Raw genomic sequence first — 18,778 nt, 5'->3', positions numbered from 1 at the left:
GTAGGTTCTCAAAGTGGGGTCCGGGGACCCCCAGGGGTACTTGAGGGGGTTCCAGGGGGTCCCCAGCTAAATGATGGACAGGAACCAAATGGACCCTTATGGGTCTGTAACTCAGAGAGTGTACAAATGAAACCAAATGGACCCTAACGGGTCTTGACATGAAAAAGTTTGAGAACCACTGTTTTAAACTATCCCTTTAAGACAGGGGTCTTCAACGTTTTCAGGCCAAGGTCCCCCTAGCTGAGAGAGAGATGAAGCAGGGACCCCATCTATATTGTATAAAATTGTGTTTGGGATAAACTTTTGCTGCTCTTTTTTCCCTCTACACCTATAACTCTTTGCTAAAAAATAGCCGATCTACAAGCTCACTACGCCTTGCAGCGCGAGGCGTTGTGAGCTTGTAGATCTGCTATTTTTGGCTTAAGTTCTCCTCAGCAAAGGGATGCTAGGGTTCAAGTGGTTAATGTAAAAAAAGATTTGGCGGACCCCCTGTAGTAACTCTGGGTCCCGGACCCCCTGTTGAAGACCCCTGCTTTAAGAACATTTTGCAAATTCTTCATTTGCTTTACATTTTGGGAGAAACATTGCCAATTTAGCAAAGAGGTGCCGTCTATTCCTGTATCAAACACCATGTTCAAGTAAAGTCTACAATGCTTATCATTTCATCAAGTTTCAGAAACAACTAAAGACAGTGGCTCTCAAATGTTTTCATATCAAGGACCCCCACATGAATATTCATTTGGCCAAGGATTGGGCCTCTTCCTTACTTCCTTCACATTACCACGTTACCAATGATACAAATGAAGGCTCTGTTCCATTTAGTGTAGCACAGTGGATCTCAAAGGACACCCATAACTCTGAGAGTGTACAAATGGAACCAAATGGACTGTAATTTGTTTCCATCTGTACACTCAAAGAGTTACACACCCATAAGGGTCCATTTGGAACAGAGCCTTCATTAGCATCATTGGTAACACCTGTGAAGGGAAGTGAGGAGGAAGAGGCCCGATGTATTTCCAATATGGCCGCTGATTCCAAAACTCCAGTTTGTGCCTCCTACCTCCAGCATGGTTGTGTGTTACAGTGAAATCGGTGACCTTCAGAAAACATGCGACCATCTCGTGGACTTCACAAAAACATCACCATGTCCAAATGTAAATAACAACCGTTTGTTTATGAACAGAGCAACTCTGTTCATGAACTAACAGCAGTGATTTACTTTGGATGTTTGACATGTGATGGCCACGATGGACACATCTTTTGTCAGGTCACCAATTTCTCCATAACACTGGAGGAGGCAGAATGTTGAGGGTTGGGATTCGGCTTGAAAATAAAACCACAGACGTCTTGGTTCAGCTCTCAGCCGCTAGACCAGTGGCTCTCAAAGTGATGTCTGATATCAGCCATCAGTATAGTATAAACCCTAGGGTTTATACTAGACCTGTCACAATTATTACGTAATAGCCTTATTGCAATTATTTGAATTTGCAATTATGTTTTGCATAATCGTCATAATCATTACCATGTTAAAAATGCTCATATATTTTCAAACATTTTGTGGAAATAGCAGATCTACCAGCTCAAAACGTGTTGCGATGCGACACGTTTTGAGCTTGTAGATTGGCTATTTCCACTCTGCTAATCCCACTATGAATGTATTTGTTGTAATTAAATGATGTATATTATGTGCCATATCTACCTTGTGCAACTTTTGTTTACGAAGCCCTAAAAGCCAATAATAAATTACATTTGTATTCATAATGTTCCAATGCTCAACGTCAAACACAATTAAATCTTTGATCACAATCAATCATGTGACAATGAATCGTCAACTTCCATTTTGTAATGGTGACACAGCCCTAGTTTATAATGGCCAGCAGTGGTGGAAGAAAATACTGATTTGTATTTACTTAAGTAAAAAAGTATCACTACTGCAATGTAGAAATACTCTGTTACAAGTTAAAGTCCAGAATTCAAACTTCACTTGAGTAAAAGTACAAAGGTACAGGTATCAAAATGTACTTGAAGTACCAAAAATAAAAAGTACTCATTATGTAGAATATCCCGTTTCACAAGTTTTCAAAATATATTAAAATCTTTTAAAAATAGCCGATCTACAAGCTCACAATGCGTCGCATCGCATTGTGAGCTTGTAGATCGGCTAATTTCAAATGGCCAAAATGTATATAGGGCTGAAGTGGTTAATACATTTTTTTCTTAATTATAGTCAAAATCTACAAAGTAACTAAAATAAAGTTTTCAAATAAATGTAGTGAAGTAAAAGTACAATATTTGGATCCGAGATGTAGTGGAGTAAAAGTAAAAGTATTGAAATTTGGAAATACTCAAGGAAAGTACAAATCCCTTGAAATTGCACTTAATACAGTACTCAAGTAAATGCACCTAGTTACTTTCCACCACTGCTGGCCAGGTGTGATCCAGGTACGTACCGTGCGGGGCCTCCCGCCGCGTGGTTGAAGATAGCTGGTATTAATAGAGCCGCGTAGGTTGTATGGCACCAAGTCCCGAGCACCGTACGCCTTGCATCTCAAACGGAGAACGTTCGTTGGCACCGTTATACGTTTCAGCTCTCAGGGCCTCGTTGCTGCGTCGACTCCATCGAGGTTCCATCTTCAAGCCCCTTGTCCTGAGTTACAGACACTCTATTACCAGCTATCTCCTGATGACTCCATCCTTTGAACCTTCCCTGAAGCATTCATACAGTGAGTCAAACGCTGAGTCATAACTAGGAGCCATGACTCAGCGTTTTTAAATCACTGTATGAAGTAGATTTAGTCCACTCTGCAGAAAGTCACATGATTAACCTGCAAGACACAGATATACACCAACATTAAATTTAATATATTGTATAATAATAACAATAATAATAGAAAATACAGTTTTTAAGTAGGCTATAGCAGTTTTTAAGTAGGCTCAAACTGGGGTCCCCGGACCCCAGTTTGAGAACCAATGGGCTATAGTGCAGGGGTGATGCAACTTTGATGGTGTAGAGGGCCACTATATTTCCACACTCACTCCAGAGGGACAAATTGCATATTATTGTTGTTGTCGGGCAGACACCTCTTATCTCCATATTTTTTTACTTTTTTTGTAAATTAAATTTGTCATTCTAGTATGTCACACAAAAGTAGCAAAAATAGCTGATCTACAAGCTCAAAACGCGTCGCATCGCGACGTGTTTTGAGCTTGTAGATCAGCTATTTTGGAATCGGAATCCTGAAGTTTTTTTTTAATTTAATTTCAAATGGATTTGCTTATAATTAAGTTTTTATGAACTTAAATACAAATACATTGGATATAAAGTCATTGAACTAATGATTGCATGTTTGGAATTGGAACAGCTGAAATCAATAATATATCACTATTAACCTGCGGGCCGCATTAAGTGAAGGTGAGGGCCGCGTGTGGCCCCCGGGCCGCCAGTTGCCCGTGTATGCTATAGTGTCAACCCTTTAAGATCGGGAACGCGTCAGTGTAAACACTTTAACCATTATCTTATACTTTGGCTATTCAAAAATAGCAGATCTACAAGCTCATAGCGCGGCACCGTGTGCGGCGCTATGAGCCCGCATATCTGCTATTTTTTGAAAAATTGTGAAAATTTCTGAATTTCTTTTACTCAAATGTTTGCTTCTGGGGGGTCCCTGGAACAAATATACATATCATTTTTGGGTGGTCCTTGTCCTTGACATGAAAAAGTTTGATTATAGCAACATACGTTTTTTTCAAAAAATGTATGATTTAGAACATTGGTTCTCAAAGTGGGGTCCGGGGACCCCCAGGGGTACTTGAGGGGGTTCCAGGGGGTCCCCAGCTAAATGATGGACAGGAACCAAATGGACCCTTATGGGTCTGTAACTCTGAGAGTGTGCAAATGGAACCAAATGGACCCTAACGGGTCCATTTGGTTCCATTTGCACACTCTGAGTTAAATTAACATTGATTTTACAATATGAATTGGGGTCCCAGAGACATATATGCCATTAAATGGGGGTCTGTAGCCCTAATGTATGTCAAACTGGGGGTCTTTGAAATTAAAATGGTTGAAAATCACTGCTAGAGAGACGTAACAATCTTCTATTATGGGGGTCCCTGGCTTATCTTTTCAAATGGGGGTCCGCGGGCTAATAAATGTCTATTTGGGGGTCCTTGGCACGAAAAAGTTTGAGAACCACTGATTTAGAAGACATTTGTAGAATCCCCCCAGAAGCAAATATTAGTGTTAAAAATGTTCGCTTTAAAAAAACATATTGAAAAATGTGGACACATTTTCAAGTAGTACCATCAACAGTAGCAGATCTACAAGCTTGAAACGTGGCACAAAGCAACACGTTTTGAGCTTGTAGATCTGCTACTTTTGCCATTGTTTTAATCCTGAAAAGTAACAGTTTGGGACATTCTATGGTTTCCTCCCGATAGACACGATATTATAGTTTCATGCCTTAGATCAAGACTCAGATTTCTTGAGTGTTTGCCTGAGTGTTATTTATCTTATGTTACAATTTAGCTCAGTTTTAGCTGTAGTTTACAACCCTCGTAGACGTATTTACGATTCTGACGTCTTCAATCTACGAGAGTTGTAGGGTTGACGCCCCATGGAGGGGAGCACTTTCTGCACTTACCCCGCAGACACTCCAAACATGTACAAATTGAAAATAAAAGGTGCTTACCGCAAAGCCCCAAATGTTAACGACCTCTGCGGGGTAGTAGTGATCCCCGTAGAGGTATATCTTTCCATAAAGAAGTCTTTTAATCCAGCTTGTGTCGGAATCTTCACTGTTCTTCTTTTGTTTTAAATGAGTTTGAACTGCGCAACAGCGATTTGGCGGTCGGGAGGTGTATTGCGCACGGCTTCTTCTTTTGTTTAAAATGAGTTTGAACTGCGCAACAGCAATTTGGCGGTCGGGAGGTGTATTGATACATTGTGTGTTCAATGCGCAATACACCTCCCGACCGCCAAATCGCTGCTGCGCAGTTCAAACTAATTTAAAACAAAAGAAGAACAGTGAAGACTCCGACACAAGCTGGATTAAAAGACTTCTTTATTGAAAGATATACCTCTACGGGGATCACTACTACCCCGCAGAGGTCGTTAACATTTGGGGCTTTGCGGTAAGCACCTTTTATTTTCAATTTGTACATGTTTGGAGTGTCTGCGGGGTAAAGTGCAGAAAGTGCTCCCCTCCATGGGGCGTCAACCCTACAACTCTCGTAGATTGACGACGTCAGAATCGTAAATACGTCTACGAGGGTTGTAAACTACAGCTAGCTCAGTTTAATCTCTATCCTTAGGCTTTTACATTTGTTTTGTTCTAGATATTTCATGAAAAGTATGAAATGTGAAAAGTGCTGTACAAATAAAATGATATTATTATTATTATTATCCTATCTTTGACATTCTTAACACTCCAAAAATAGTGTTTGTAGTTATGTTCCATGTTAAAGTCTCAAACATCTTGATAAATGTATGTTACTCTAAATATAACGTGTTTATCCCAAAGCCACAGATGTTATCCCACCATACGGACCCTTTATGTTCAGTAATATTCCGTATTATTCAATAAATAAATGTTTCAATCTGGTCTGTCTGAACATCACGGTATATATCATTCAATGGGTGTAAGTGGCGCTGTTGCAGGTGAACACCGGCATTACACCCCATGTAATCCAGGAAATACAATGACGTTCATCCACAGAGGGGATTAAAACACTTCTTTATTAATCTATACTGAACATTAACTGAACACTAACACCCCGTATGTACGGATAACATCTGTGGCTTTAAGATAATCACTTTATATTTACAATGCATACATAAGTATAGACGCACGATCCTTAAACACAGAACCACAAACTATTTGGTAAAGTGGCGCTGTTGCAGCAGGTAAATGTCCATGTAAATGTGTAACTAGAACGGCGTTCAGACACACACGTGACTAAAACGCGTCTTTATTAAACTCTACGTAATATTACGGAACACAACAGACCCGTATGGACGGGTAACATCCGTGTATTTGTGTTTAAACACTGTATATGTTGGATTGGGTTCATTTATGGGGATTTATGATCCGTTTAAAACTACCAACAAACATCAGACTCGATCACCATAAATAATACAATCCCTGACGGGCCGTCTTGATCCAAGGCTTAAGTAGATTATAAACACACATGAACATATGGCAGGGTTAGATCTACAAACCCCCACACATTGAGTGTTTTAACTTTAGATATGAATCAAACATTAGTTTACCTTCAGCAGAGGAGCGTGACGTGATGCAAGACAAAATGTTTGGAAGCACTGCCAAGCAGACGTTGCGTCTCCTTTAAATCCGTATTCACATCCGGTCTAAAGCCCCGCCTACTGGATCCGGTGCGTTGAACACGTTCACCCGCACGTCACATGGACAAACCATTTCCGTTTTCTGACCGGATGTTCATCCTGCAGAGTGAATAGATCCACAGACTGCTTTTCACTCATCATCAACACTAAATCATCTTCACCTGTGCAGAGCAGCGGTGTAAAGTAACTAAGTACATGTACTCAAGTACTGTGCTTAAGTACAATTTTGAGTTATTTGTACTTTACTTGAGTATTTCCAATACTTTTACTTCTACTCCACTACACCTCAGAGGCAAATATTGTACTTTTACTTCACTACAATTACTTGAAAACTTTGGTTACTTTATAGATTTTTAATATTATTACAGAACGTACATTAACCACTACAGTCCTATGTATACTTTGGCTATTTGAAATCTACACGCTCACAATGCGTTGTGAGCTTGTAGATCTGCTGTTTTTTTTTCTTTTCAAAGCATTTTTACACATTTGGAAACGTGTGAAATGGGATATTCTGAAAAATGAGTACTTTTACTTTCAAGGTTTAACTTTATTAATGTCCCAAAAGGGCAAATAGGTTTACAGCAAGAGTTAGCAAAACATATTACATACATTAAACATATCTCTCACTGCCGGTCGCTGCGTGCGCATGCGCCCTGTTCCCTCATTGCAAGCAGAGGGAATCCTTTTATTTTTACTTTCAGCACTTAAGTATATTTCAATGTGAATACTTTTGTACTTTGCATAATGAATCGTGTATATTTAATGAGATCATTTACATATTTGAATAAATTGTCTATTTAAAACCAGTATGTTTTTAAAAAATCGATTCAATTTAAAATACAGCATCACAATCCTTTAACCACTTTATCCATATTTTATACTTCGGCTATTCAAAAATATCAGATCTACAAGCTCACAGCGCGTCACTTCGAGGCGGCGCAGCGAGCTTGTACATCTGATATTTTTAAAAATGTTTTGAAACATCTTGAAAATGTTTGGAACATTTTGAATGATGTTGAACTTGTTGAACTTTTCTCTTCTGGGGGTCCCTGGCACTAAATATTTTCAGATGGGGTCCCTGGGCCAGGGGGTCCCTAGGGGTCCGTGGCCATAAAGCATACGTTAATGTGGGGGTCTCTGATTTATAGCATCCATAATAATCTTCAGACACATGACATGTAGTGTCTGCTAATGGACACTAGATGGCGTCCAGAGTTTTCCAGTCGGTTCATGACATTGATTGATTGATTGATTGATTGATTGATTGATTGATTGATTGATTGATTGAATACTTTATTCAGAAGGTTGCAGAGATAAAGTACATGAAGTACAGTTTAAATACAAGGTCAACTAAAATGGATTAAAAAGCTCATGAAAGCCTATAATGGCTTGTTTTCAAATGTACTCAATTCATGACATTAAAAAACAGACAGATAAACACTACTATGCAGAACATCAGTGGTGGAAAAAGTACTAAAGTGTTTTACTTAAGTAAAAGTATCAATACTGCAATTTAGAATTACTCTGTTACAACTAAAAGTTCGGAATTAAACATGTACTTGAGTAAAAGTACAAAAGTATTGGTATCAAAATGTACTTAAAGTACCAAAAGTAAAAGTGTTATGAATTATTATATTATATATTATATTAAAATGTTTGAAAATGGCAGATCTACAAGCTCACAGCGCGTCGCATAGATCGTCTATTCTCAAACAGCCTAGGTATTAAAAGGGCTAAAGTGGTTAATGTATGTTTTATAATGTAATAATTTATATCTAGAAAGTAACTAGTAACTCAAGTTTTCAAATAATTGTAGTGGAGTAAAAGTACAATATTTGCCTCTGAGATAGTGGAGTAGCAGTAAAAGTATAGACAATTGGAAATACTCCAGTAAAGTAAAAGTACCTCAAAATTGTACTCATTGTACTTGGGTCTGTAACTCTGAGAGTGTACAAATGGAACCAAATGGACCCTGATGGGTCCATTTGGTTCCATCTGTACACACTCTCAGAGTTAAATTAACATAGATTTTACGTTAGAAATTGGGGTCCCAGAGATTAAATGGGGGTCCGTAGCCTAAATGCATGTCAAACTGGGGGTCCTTGAAATTATAATGGTTGAGAATCCATGCTAGAGTGGTAAAAATCTTCTTTTATTATGGGGGTCCCTGGCATATCTTTTTCCGCGGGCCAATAAGTGTCACGTTTAACTAATGAACTAATTTTTACTTTACTGGAGTATTTCCAGTGTTCAGTACTTTTACTTCTACTCCACTACATCTCAGAGGCAAATATTGTACTTTTACTCCACTACAATTGTTTGAAAACTTTAGTAACTAGTTACTTTGCAGATATAAATGATTCTATTATAAAACATACATTAACCACTTTAGCCCTATTTTAAACCTAGGCTATTTGAACATAGCAGATCTACAAGCTCGTGACGCGAGCTTGTAGATCTGCAATTTTCAAACATTTTAGCTCTTCATTAGAACCATTGGACAGCCTGTCTGTCTCTCCTAGCTCTTTATCAGAACCATTGGACAGCCTGTGTGTCTCTCCTAGCTCTTTATCAGAACCATTGGACAGCCTGTCTGTCTCTCCTATACAGTGGCGTGCACAGACATTTTGAGGTAGTAAATTTAACTTTTTTTTGTTTACTTGGTCTGCTCTTTTTTCCCTCTACACCTATACCTCTTTGCCAAAAATAGCCGATCTACAAGCTCACAACGCCTCGCAGCGCGAGGCGTTGTGGGCTTGTAGATCTGCTATTTTTGGCTAAAGTTCTCCTCAGAAAAGGGATGCTAGGTTTCGAGTGGTTATGGTAAAAAGAAAAATCATATCACATAAAGATTTGGCGGACCCCCTGTAGTAACTCTGAGGACCCCCTAGGGGTCCCGGACCCCTGTTGAAGACCCCTGATGTAAACTGGAAAAAAAAAATGTTTTCTTTTTTTCAAAAGGGCACTTCTGGTCAAGAGGGCAAAGGGCAGGGGCTCTAGCACCACCTAGAGTCTATCTGTGCACGTCCCTGCTCATGCAAAGAAGTACCTGGAGTCGTTTTATATTTTTGAAAATATTTAACAATAAATCTTATAATGGAAGTCAATTGGAGTCATACATCATAGGTAGGCCTATGTTATAGACGACTAACGTCGCAGCAGGCTTGCCTCATGAAGTCCAAGAGATTGTCATGATTCGAATTTTGTTAAGTTGTCAGGTTGCGTCCAAAACGAAACCACATACTAACTAACTAACTAACTAACTAGTACTACATACACAGTAATATGCTACTTTCATCCAACGCCTCGCGTGTGTGAGCTTGTAGATCAGCTATTTTCAAAATGTTTGCATCTTTCTTAGATTATTTGACAATTTGGCCACTGTTTGACCAGTTTTTATAGAATAGTTTCTTGATTACTTTTGATGATGGTATTTTTTCATTTAATTTCTCCTTTTTTTAGGTATTAAAAAGGTCTTAAAAGTCAGCAGTAGGCCTACTCAAGTCTGTACTGTACATTCGTTAATAATTAAAGGCACAAATTGAGCAAGCGATGGGTCTTACCCTCCATAGATTTATGGTACACCACAGTTGAGTTCACAGAGGAAACCACAAGATGTTGTGTGGGGGGCGTGAACTGTTCACGGATACGCATATAGGAAGGACAAGTGTAATTTATAAAGCTGCACTCTCATTAAGGCCTGACTGAAACGTACTCTGTCCGTCTTGTCTCTGAAAGCATCTCCTTCAGACCTAACTAACATGGACTCAATTGTAGTGGAACACATCTACCTGCTTGTCATTGTCACCATCATCAGTGTCCTTCAGAATGGTGAGAGAGAGAATTTCTTTTTTTGGATTATTATGATTATTCATGTCAAATCAATGTATTCTTTCGTATGTTTTTTCCTGCTACATCAAGCAACTGTGTAAAACTCTGTAATAGTGTGATGCAGAAGTTGAATTCATTTTACATTTGCTTCTGGATTTATAGCATTCTTTGCCGGGAAGGTAGAGAGGGAGGGCAAGGCGTCCACTACCCATCCGGCTGCCTTTGAACGAGTATTAAGTGCCAAGTAAGTAATGTTACCACATTGTCTAACACATGTATTCTTAACTGGTTTCACACTTTTTAACAATAAATATGTTATTGCAGACCATTATGTGAGGACCCAATATATTCAATAACACAATATTCTTCTGCTGTCATGGCCTTTGTTTCAGTTCATACAAAAAATGTGTGTGTGTGTGTCTTTGCTACCTAGATTAGATTTGCATGTGACTCGTGTAAACTTTACATTTGGTTTTGCATTCGCATGCATATCAGTTCTCTCGATGTAGAAGATAGTTCAGCTTCCTGATTACAACACAGATAGTTACTGTAATGAGATTGTGTTCAGAGCTCACTAAAGTTCATGAAGGTGGCCGGTGTACATTTTTAGGTCTTCTGTTTTACTCATAATATTTGCTGCTAAGATAGTGAAAGTCATTTGTGAATTTCAAAGGTCAAGTGATTTTAATTCATGTATTTATTTATTTATCGCCATGCATGGAAACAGAAGCGTCTTAAGTGTCCCTTACAGTGTAACACCCAACTATCCTTGACTTGTATAGGTTTTCCATACACTGTATGTTTTATATAAATATCTAACTTAAATGTTAAATGTTCAAAAACTCAAGGTGAAATAGGACCGTACGTAGCATCTCCATTCTGGGCATGTCATATAATAGGCACACATTCTGCAAAAATAGCAGATCTACAAGCACACAACGGGAACACAACGGGACCCTGGGGGACCCTAGTCAGCAAAGTATATAGGGTTTGTGTAGTTAAAATTGCCAATTGTTGTATAACAAGGCATCTTTTATTAGATGTGCTTTGTCCACTGGTTTAACACTGTACCAGTGATGATACATTGGCTGACCACGTTGAGCAAATTTTGACTGTTTTTTCTTGGCGCACTTCATCTCTGCCCATGTATTGCAAGGTCCTTCCTGGTTTGTAAAAAAGGAAGTGCTTCTGGCACATTCAGTTTGTAATGCACATTCAATTTGTAATGATGATATATTTAAAATGTCAGTCAATATAAATCACACTACATGTCCCCTCTCAGGCAGGCAGTGAGTCACTTTTTCTTTATCCTTTATCTCCATCTTTTAGGAAATTACATTTAAACATACGTCATAAATGTGTCATAGACAAATGCTGTCAGAGGCTGGCTGGCCTCAGTTTTGTTTGGATTTACAAAAAGATTAAAACATTAGATTGGCCAAACATTACAAGTCTTTCCTAAGTTGTTTAAAAGAGGCAGAACATATTTGTGATTGCTTAATATCTGGTTATCGTTGCTGATCGCAATACAAGACCACTTCCTCTGGAAATATGGTTTCAACAGTAATCACAGTGATTGGTTGTTCTTCCTCTCTGCAGTCGTAACTGTATGGATGCCTATCCCACCTTCTTGGCAGTGATGTGGTGTGCTGGTTTGTGTCTCAACCAAGGTAATGAACTTGATCCAGTTTAACCGCTAGTTACATGTTAATCACTTAACTACAAGTAAATACATTCATTCAATAGGTCACCTGGTTATGGAAGCTTATAACCGTTTTTCCAGTAATACCACAGATAAAAACTGCACCCAGTAAAATGAGTAACACAGTAATATCCTCTGTTAATTTAACTCTGAGCGTGTAAAATGTTACATTATACACTCTCAGAGTTAGAGCTGCAATCCAAAACTTTGTTTTAGTGAATAAAGCTTTATTCTTTAAAACGTTTTTTTTTTGTATGTAGGCCTACAATATATAACACAACTACAGTGGTTGGAGGTGGTCTCCCTTCTCTTCTATCGAAATATTTAGATCTTGTGGTCAGGTAGGACACCTACTGGTTGACAAGAGGTAATGCATGCAGCTCAGGGCATAATAATAGCTCACCTGCTCTAACAGTCTCAACTGTAGACATTGAGAGCCGGGTTCCAATCCCAGAGCATAAATCTTACGGATTGCAGCTTTAAATGATCACAGAGTAAGAAACAATTGGACCAGTGGTTCTCAACCTTTTCTGGACCAGGGCCCACTTGAAAATCTCCAAAGTGTTCGCGGCCCACCCATCTGTGTTAAGTGGTCAGATGGGTGGCTTGAGAACCACTGCACTGAAGACAATAGGCATCTTTATTGGACTAACTGTTTCACTAAGGGAACTTTGTCTCTGGCTTCTTCTCACAGCTCCTGCTGCGTTCGCTGGGATCCTGTACCTCATGGTCAGGCAGAAGTACTTTATTGGTTACTTGGGGCAAACATGTCAAAGGTAAATTACTTAACCTGGCAACCTAATTTAGTTCAAATTGTTTAACCTGGCAGCCCTATTTTATGCACGTTTGCAAAGTATATAATGCTCAAGTGGCGTGCGTGTGTGTGTGTGTGTGTGTGTGTGTGTGTGTGTATGTGTGTGTGTGTGTGTGTGTGTGTGTGTGTGTGTGTGTGTGTGTGTGTGTGTGTGTGTGTGTGTGTGTGTGTGCGTGCGTGCGTGCGTGCGTGCGTGCGTGCGTGCGTGTCACTTATTCCTATCACTCATTTCTATCACAGCACTCCAGGCTTTATGTTCGGGAAACGTGTCATCATCTTCCTGATCCTCATGTGCCTGGTGGGCATCTTCAACTACCTGCTGGCACGCTTCTATGGACACAACTACAAGGAGATTGTGGAGACCATCACCAGTGCATCATCTGCTCTCCTTCTCATCCCTTAGTCCTGTGGTTCTCAACCAGTGGTCCGGGGACCACCAGTGCAGTGGTCCTTGAGGGGCTTCCAGGTGGTCCCCAGCTAAATGATGGAGAGTTGGAACCTTATAGATCTTGAGAGCGTAAAATGGAACTTAATAGACCCTTACGGGTCCATTTGGTTTCATTTTACTCTTTCAATTATTGTTAAACATCTACATAACTTAATTAAAGAATTGTTATTTTGATCAACGTTTGCCTGTTATCTGTCCTATGGTACCAACATCAATAAAGCATGGAATTGTGGAAAAACTCGTATCCAACGATAGCAAAAATATCTTTTAAATGATTTAAGTTTAGAGAGGCTAAATCTCATCAAATAGTGGTCCGTGGCTCAAATGCTGCATAAATAATGGCCCTTGATATGAAAAAAGTTGAAAACCACTGCCTTAGTCCTGTGCATGCATAGAATGGCTATTTACATTTTGCCGTATGACTGTGTTGTGCTGTGACTCTGTTACTTTTGGCAAGCGTACAACAAAGTACATACATTGTGCTTAATATAAGCAACTATATTTCCCACGTCTTTTAACCACTAAATTGACGGCTATATTATTTATTAGTGAGCTAAAGCATCACATTTTATTGATCATACTGTTTACTTATTGATCATAAGTAAACAGAACATAACATTTCAGGTGGTACACCAATGTTATGTCAGGACAGAGAAACCATTCACAAGCTTCAATTGTATAGTGTTTCAGTTCCAATTTTGTGTACACTTCTTTTGGTTTCATCGCTTCCAATTTCAGCTGATTAATCACCTTTGTGGGGTTCTCTCTCCTGATTGCATTAAATTGGTCTCCTGAGCTGAGAGTCAGTTTTCTGTTTACAAAAGAGATACAGTGAGACCCCTGTTACTGAACACACTAAAGCAATGATTACTTTCAGAATGTTGAGCTTTAACCTTTTAACAAAAAATGTTATTTTAATCACTTACAGCACCAAGTGGTTAAACAATTCTTACAACCAGATAATGCTCTGCCTATTCTGTGTGTTTGTTCTGTTCTCAATAATCTACCAGGATATGTACAGTCTGTCACATTATAGTCCACACATAAGAAAAAGAAAACACAGGACTATGTGAGACTCCACGACACATACTATTATTTATTGAAGATCATGTTAGTAAGAATTGTTTGAAATACTTTTGAGACCTTTTCCAGAGGGATTGAAATATGAATGTCAATAAATTGTGGTGCTACTGTAACAAATCAAAGAGTAGTGCGGGATCTTCCTTTCTCAAGACAGGAGTGCAACTTTCCAACACACCTGCATCTGAGATAGGTGGATGTGAATCTGTGAATATCTCCGTTATCTCTGAATATTAAGCTAAAAAAAAGGCATACATTTTTGTATAAAAACATTCAGTTTAGTTTGATACAATAAAGACCATAATTAATCTAATTCTAATTCTAATTCTAATTAATTGTGTTAATTAAGTGTCCTGTCCCACATATTAACACAAATGAATACATCCCATTCAAATCATCGTACAACAGTTATAAAAAAAGTGACAATGTTCAAATTCAAAATATGAATCTAATTCTACTGTCCATTCTTCAGTAATGCCTCCATGCACCAAACTGAAGAAATGTAGGATCCCAAGCCAAGTATAAAGTGGACCTCACAGTGGAATGAGGTCAGATGAGACATTGTTCTGTAGGGTACCAGCCCCCAGGTCCTGTTTATCAAGAAGATCCCCTCAATGGTGGAATCTTATGGAAGCAGACACAGTCCACTCCAAAATAGCTTCATCTTGCTCTGAAGTCATTGATGAGAGTTCAGGACAGCCTCATCTTTCAGGGTGGGGTATAGAAACATATGGTTAGGCGCACAGTACACCACAGTTAATAATAAGACAAATACTTTGAAATAGTAGGCTTCAATAATTGGGATATAGGCTAGATTATGTTTACCTTGAATTGCCGTTTACTAAAGCCGAACCAGTGTGGGAAGTCAAAAAGAGCATCGGAATAGTATTTGAGGGTGAAACTTGTGTCTCTCAATACTGGTTTGACAATCCCTCGGTCTGTTAGCACATGGAGACTTCTTGCCCAGGTCTGCAATGCCTCCCCGAAATCCATCTGGTAAAAAAATGAGCGGGTTGGACACTTTAAATGAGTAGTTCAACCAAAGAGATTTGTTTTTGTTTTTGTCACATTCCTAAGCCAATAATTTGATGATTTTATGCAAGTCTCCCTCCGCCGGTCATCAAATTATTGGCTTAGGAATGTGACAAAAACTAAAAAGTCTCCATGAATTCAAGGCTTCATGGGGTGTGTAATTGATAGGAAAAAAAGTATTTTTTTGGGTGTACTACTTAATGAGCATGACATCAGTGAGTGAGTCACTCACTGATGTCACACACTGTAAATGTTGTGTGATGGACTTGACAGGAATGATGGAATGATGGAATTTGATGGACCGGCCACAGAGACCTTTAACTCTGACTGTGTTACACCCGTAAGGGTCCATTTGGTTTAATTTGAACACTTTAATTTGAACAGTTACGATTTTACAATGTCTGCATCTGCTTACATGGACCCTGTAGCTCTCCCCAGCAACAGAAGAGATGGTCCAGTTGAGTCCTCTCTCCAGCTCCCACTTGATGAAGGGGTCGTTCCCGTCCACGGACAACACAAACTGCTTCAGTACTGACAGAATGGAAGAGAATATGAGTCTGTGTGCTGCCCTTCGTGTTTTTTCCCCCTCCACCCAGTGCAAAAATGTTTGGAAACCGACGACAGTGAGTCAGCCTTCACTGGCTTCTACTGCCTTTAACCGGCCCCAGAATAGTACAAGTGCTCACTATGCAGAGGAATACACACACACAAAATGTAATAATAATTGGGTGCCGTTATATTTCATTTGAATCTAGTAACAATGTCAGCAACCCACAGAAACTTTATGATGCACAAAATGAGCAACAGCACATTTGCACACGGAGTGCTCATTTAGAACCATTGCTGTAGGTTAAGAAATGGAGACATTTGCCTACCTTTTGGTGCTTTGGGCGCCTTTTTGTTTGTTAAAGGGGTTTGTTCACACGCAGACACCAGCATGTAGATCCTCTTTGATAGCAGGCTCTTTCTGACACGTGTGTAGTCCCACAAATTGCGCATTTTAATTGTTCTATGTTGGAAAACAAAAAGACAGACGGCTCAGAAAGTTAGTAACGGCCTAGTCTATATTGTAATAAACCTTACTCAGCATGCAAAATCCTTAGTTTGTAAACATTGGTCCATTTAGGTCTATTTTACTCTGGAGTTAAATGAACACTGAGTATTTTACTGTGTCCTTACCGTCCCAGGGAGTTGTGGAAAACCACTTTTCCTCTGCAGCTCTGGAAGTCATCGATGAGCACCAAGCAGTTCTCACTGCTTCCGACATAAGAGCAGTCTGTGTGCGTCTCCACCACAAAATCAGATGGGGGGTTTCTAAGGAAATGCTCCAGTTCTACTATGTTTATCCTCCCGTTGGGAACTACGTCTATGGTCATGATTTCTAGCCTGATAGAACTTGTCTCTGTGTTCGGGGGTTGTAGCTCAGTGTGTGTGTCAGCTCAGCGGACTGACTCCAGATCTTTTATACATCCAGATGTTGAAACCACCACGTGACAAGGAAGTTGGCATACTTACTGGAAATAAGAGCAAGTAAACAACACTGCGAAGGAACAAAGAGTCACTGTATGACTTATTATGGCTCAACTTGACATGGGAATAATAGCTAGACTGTTTGCTTTGTGTGTGCCAACACGTGCATATTGTTAGAGCAAGATGTTGTGCTTCATAAGACAGCATATGCCGTTAAATGGTGTGTGATGTTTTTGTAAAAAAGAATAAATACAAAATAACATTTTGTTAAAAAGTTAAGCTCTATATTCAGATATTTAAATGCTATAGACCATGTGTAGCCTACCCTTTTAATTGTAATTAAAACATGTATTCCTTTTGTTCCCTCCATTTATATTATAGACGGATAGGGTTCAGTGCTCAGAAAAGGTTGAGAACTCCTGTATTGAGTAAGGAGTCCCCATCTCTCCAGCTTTTTAGTAAACAGAAAATACATTTTCAGTCCGGAACACCAATTTTACCCAATCAGGAGCCACAACACCACAAAGACTAGACAACAGTAGTATTAGACCCTCCTACTAATAATCAGGACATTGACATAATTTCTTGATAAATCCAACCCAACAAAAACAAAATGATGAAACCCATTTGATCAAAACAATAAAAGCACATAGTAAACTTGAATGCTCTCTGGCTCTAAATAGACAGTACACCTTGGCAGAGTATTTGACCTCGGTGACTAATAAACGGAGACAAATCTTAAATGTATTGTACAGACACAGCGTGCACATCCTGGACATAGAGAAAGATCTGCAACCCTGGCTTCCCAGAGAGGACAGGCTGAGGAGAAAACTAGGCTCCAGACTGACAGAGGTTTCTTCATGTTATAATAAGGATACTGACATAATACTGACCATGATGACATGATACTCACCATGATGCTGACCTGATACTCACCATGATACAGACCATGATACAGACCATGATACTCACCATGATACAGACCATGATACAGACCATGATACTGACCTGATACTATCCATGATACTGACCATGATAATGACCTGATACTCACCATGAGATACTGAGAGGGTATGGTACTGTGTGTGTGTGTGTGTGTGTGTGTGTGTGTGTGTGTGCGCGGGCGGGCGCGTGCGTGTATCATATCATATCACACCACACCACATCACACCACACAGTATACTGAATATATCTCCACTACAGGTTACTAACATATGGAATGACAATCAAGGAGTGAAGAGTTTATTACATTAGTTCTGCGTACAATTTATATTAGTTTAATTTATTGCACATAAAAAACAATATAGTTAAAAAAAAGGAGAAAGAATAAGCTTAACATCAATTTTAGTTCACTTCCCAGCTGTCACTGGGTCAGTTCCACTGCATACACGTGCACAATGTAATCAATTAGTCTTGCACACGTGAGTTAACACATTCCAAAGTTTACACATGATTAATTTCAATGCAAACAACTTACAACCAAGGCACACCTTAACCCATTTAGACTTGAGGCTGATTCTAAAAAGCTTTCTACTGTAAATCCTGATCCAAGTTTTCTGAAAAGGTCCTTTTTGATTTGTAATGTAATGTCTACAACTCCATAGCAACGTTTCTGTCTGTGATCCACTCATATAGCACTGACGAAGGTTGTTGACCGAAACGTTTGCTATTTCATTGCACCTTTCACTTTGAGCACAGAGCACTTTATGAGCATATTAAAATAAAAACTATTTTGTTAGTCTCTGTCTAAGGAGAATTCCTTAAATGTTTGTGTAGACTGAGTCTTTTTCTGACAGTTTTCCACAGGTTCATTCTGTGAAATAAATAAAACACAATATGAGATGTCACTTCTACTCCGTCTCTGATTGGCTTACCCATCCTCAGAACAAATTCAGCCACAAATGAGGGACAGAGTATATCACCTTGCCTCAACTAGTGAATGAAGCCTCAAGGAAATTTCCTTATGCATTAAGCTTAATATTGTCTGACCATAAATGATCAGACAAGCCTACTATTTGATTATCTGTGATGCTATGT

The 18,778-nt window shown here is 39.1% G+C and overlaps 2 protein-coding genes across 2 annotated transcripts; one reads left to right on the top strand and one right to left on the bottom strand.

The window, feature by feature from the left end:
* The first annotated feature begins 10,063 nt into the window (after positions 1-10,063).
* alox5ap (arachidonate 5-lipoxygenase-activating protein) lies at positions 10,064-13,492 on the top strand. The gene is made up of 5 exons (XM_084074593.1): positions 10,064-10,195; positions 10,358-10,439; positions 11,795-11,865; positions 12,592-12,673; positions 12,952-13,492. Exons 1-5 carry the CDS (start codon positions 10,126-10,128, stop codon positions 13,112-13,114), a joined length of 468 nt encoding a protein of 155 aa, XP_083930719.1. The 5' UTR covers positions 10,064-10,125; the 3' UTR covers positions 13,115-13,492.
* A 780-nt stretch (positions 13,493-14,272) lies between these two features.
* On the bottom strand, positions 14,273-16,705 carry medag (mesenteric estrogen dependent adipogenesis). The gene is made up of 5 exons (XM_084073652.1): positions 16,451-16,705; positions 16,147-16,280; positions 15,687-15,802; positions 15,065-15,232; positions 14,273-14,944 (listed from the first exon to the last, which is right to left on the bottom strand). Exons 1-5 carry the CDS (start codon positions 16,645-16,647, stop codon positions 14,930-14,932), a joined length of 630 nt encoding a protein of 209 aa, XP_083929778.1. The 5' UTR covers positions 16,648-16,705; the 3' UTR covers positions 14,273-14,929.
* Between the last annotated feature and the right edge of the window lie 2,073 nt (positions 16,706-18,778).

Source organism: Gymnoscopelus microlampas, assembly GCF_963454915.1.
Source record: "Gymnoscopelus microlampas genome assembly, chromosome: 12".
NCBI classification, from domain to species: Eukaryota; Metazoa; Chordata; class Actinopteri; order Myctophiformes; family Myctophidae; genus Gymnoscopelus; species Gymnoscopelus microlampas.
Note: the sequence above shows the minus strand (reverse complement) of the source record. Positions and strands in the feature narration are given on the sequence as shown.

Excerpts from the sequence above, each read along its gene's own strand:
- alox5ap (XM_084074593.1), top strand. The coding sequence starts at position 10,126 with ATGGACTCAATTGTAGTGGAACACATCTACCTGCTTGTCATTGTCACC. Across the intron at positions 10,440-11,794 it reads GAACGAGTATTAAGTGCCAA|TCGTAACTGTATGGATGCCT; the intron begins GTAAGTAATGTT and ends TCCTCTCTGCAG. Across the intron at positions 11,866-12,591 it reads TGGTTTGTGTCTCAACCAAG|CTCCTGCTGCGTTCGCTGGG; the intron begins GTAATGAACTTG and ends TTCTTCTCACAG.
- medag (XM_084073652.1), bottom strand. The coding sequence starts at position 16,647 with ATGACCATAGACGTAGTTCCCAACGGGAGGATAAACATAGTAGAACTG. Across the intron at positions 16,281-16,450 it reads TTCCACAACTCCCTGGGACG|AACAATTAAAATGCGCAATT; the intron begins GTAAGGACACAG and ends TTTCCAACATAG. Across the intron at positions 15,803-16,146 it reads GGCGCCCAAAGCACCAAAAG|TACTGAAGCAGTTTGTGTTG; the intron begins GTAGGCAAATGT and ends CCATTCTGTCAG.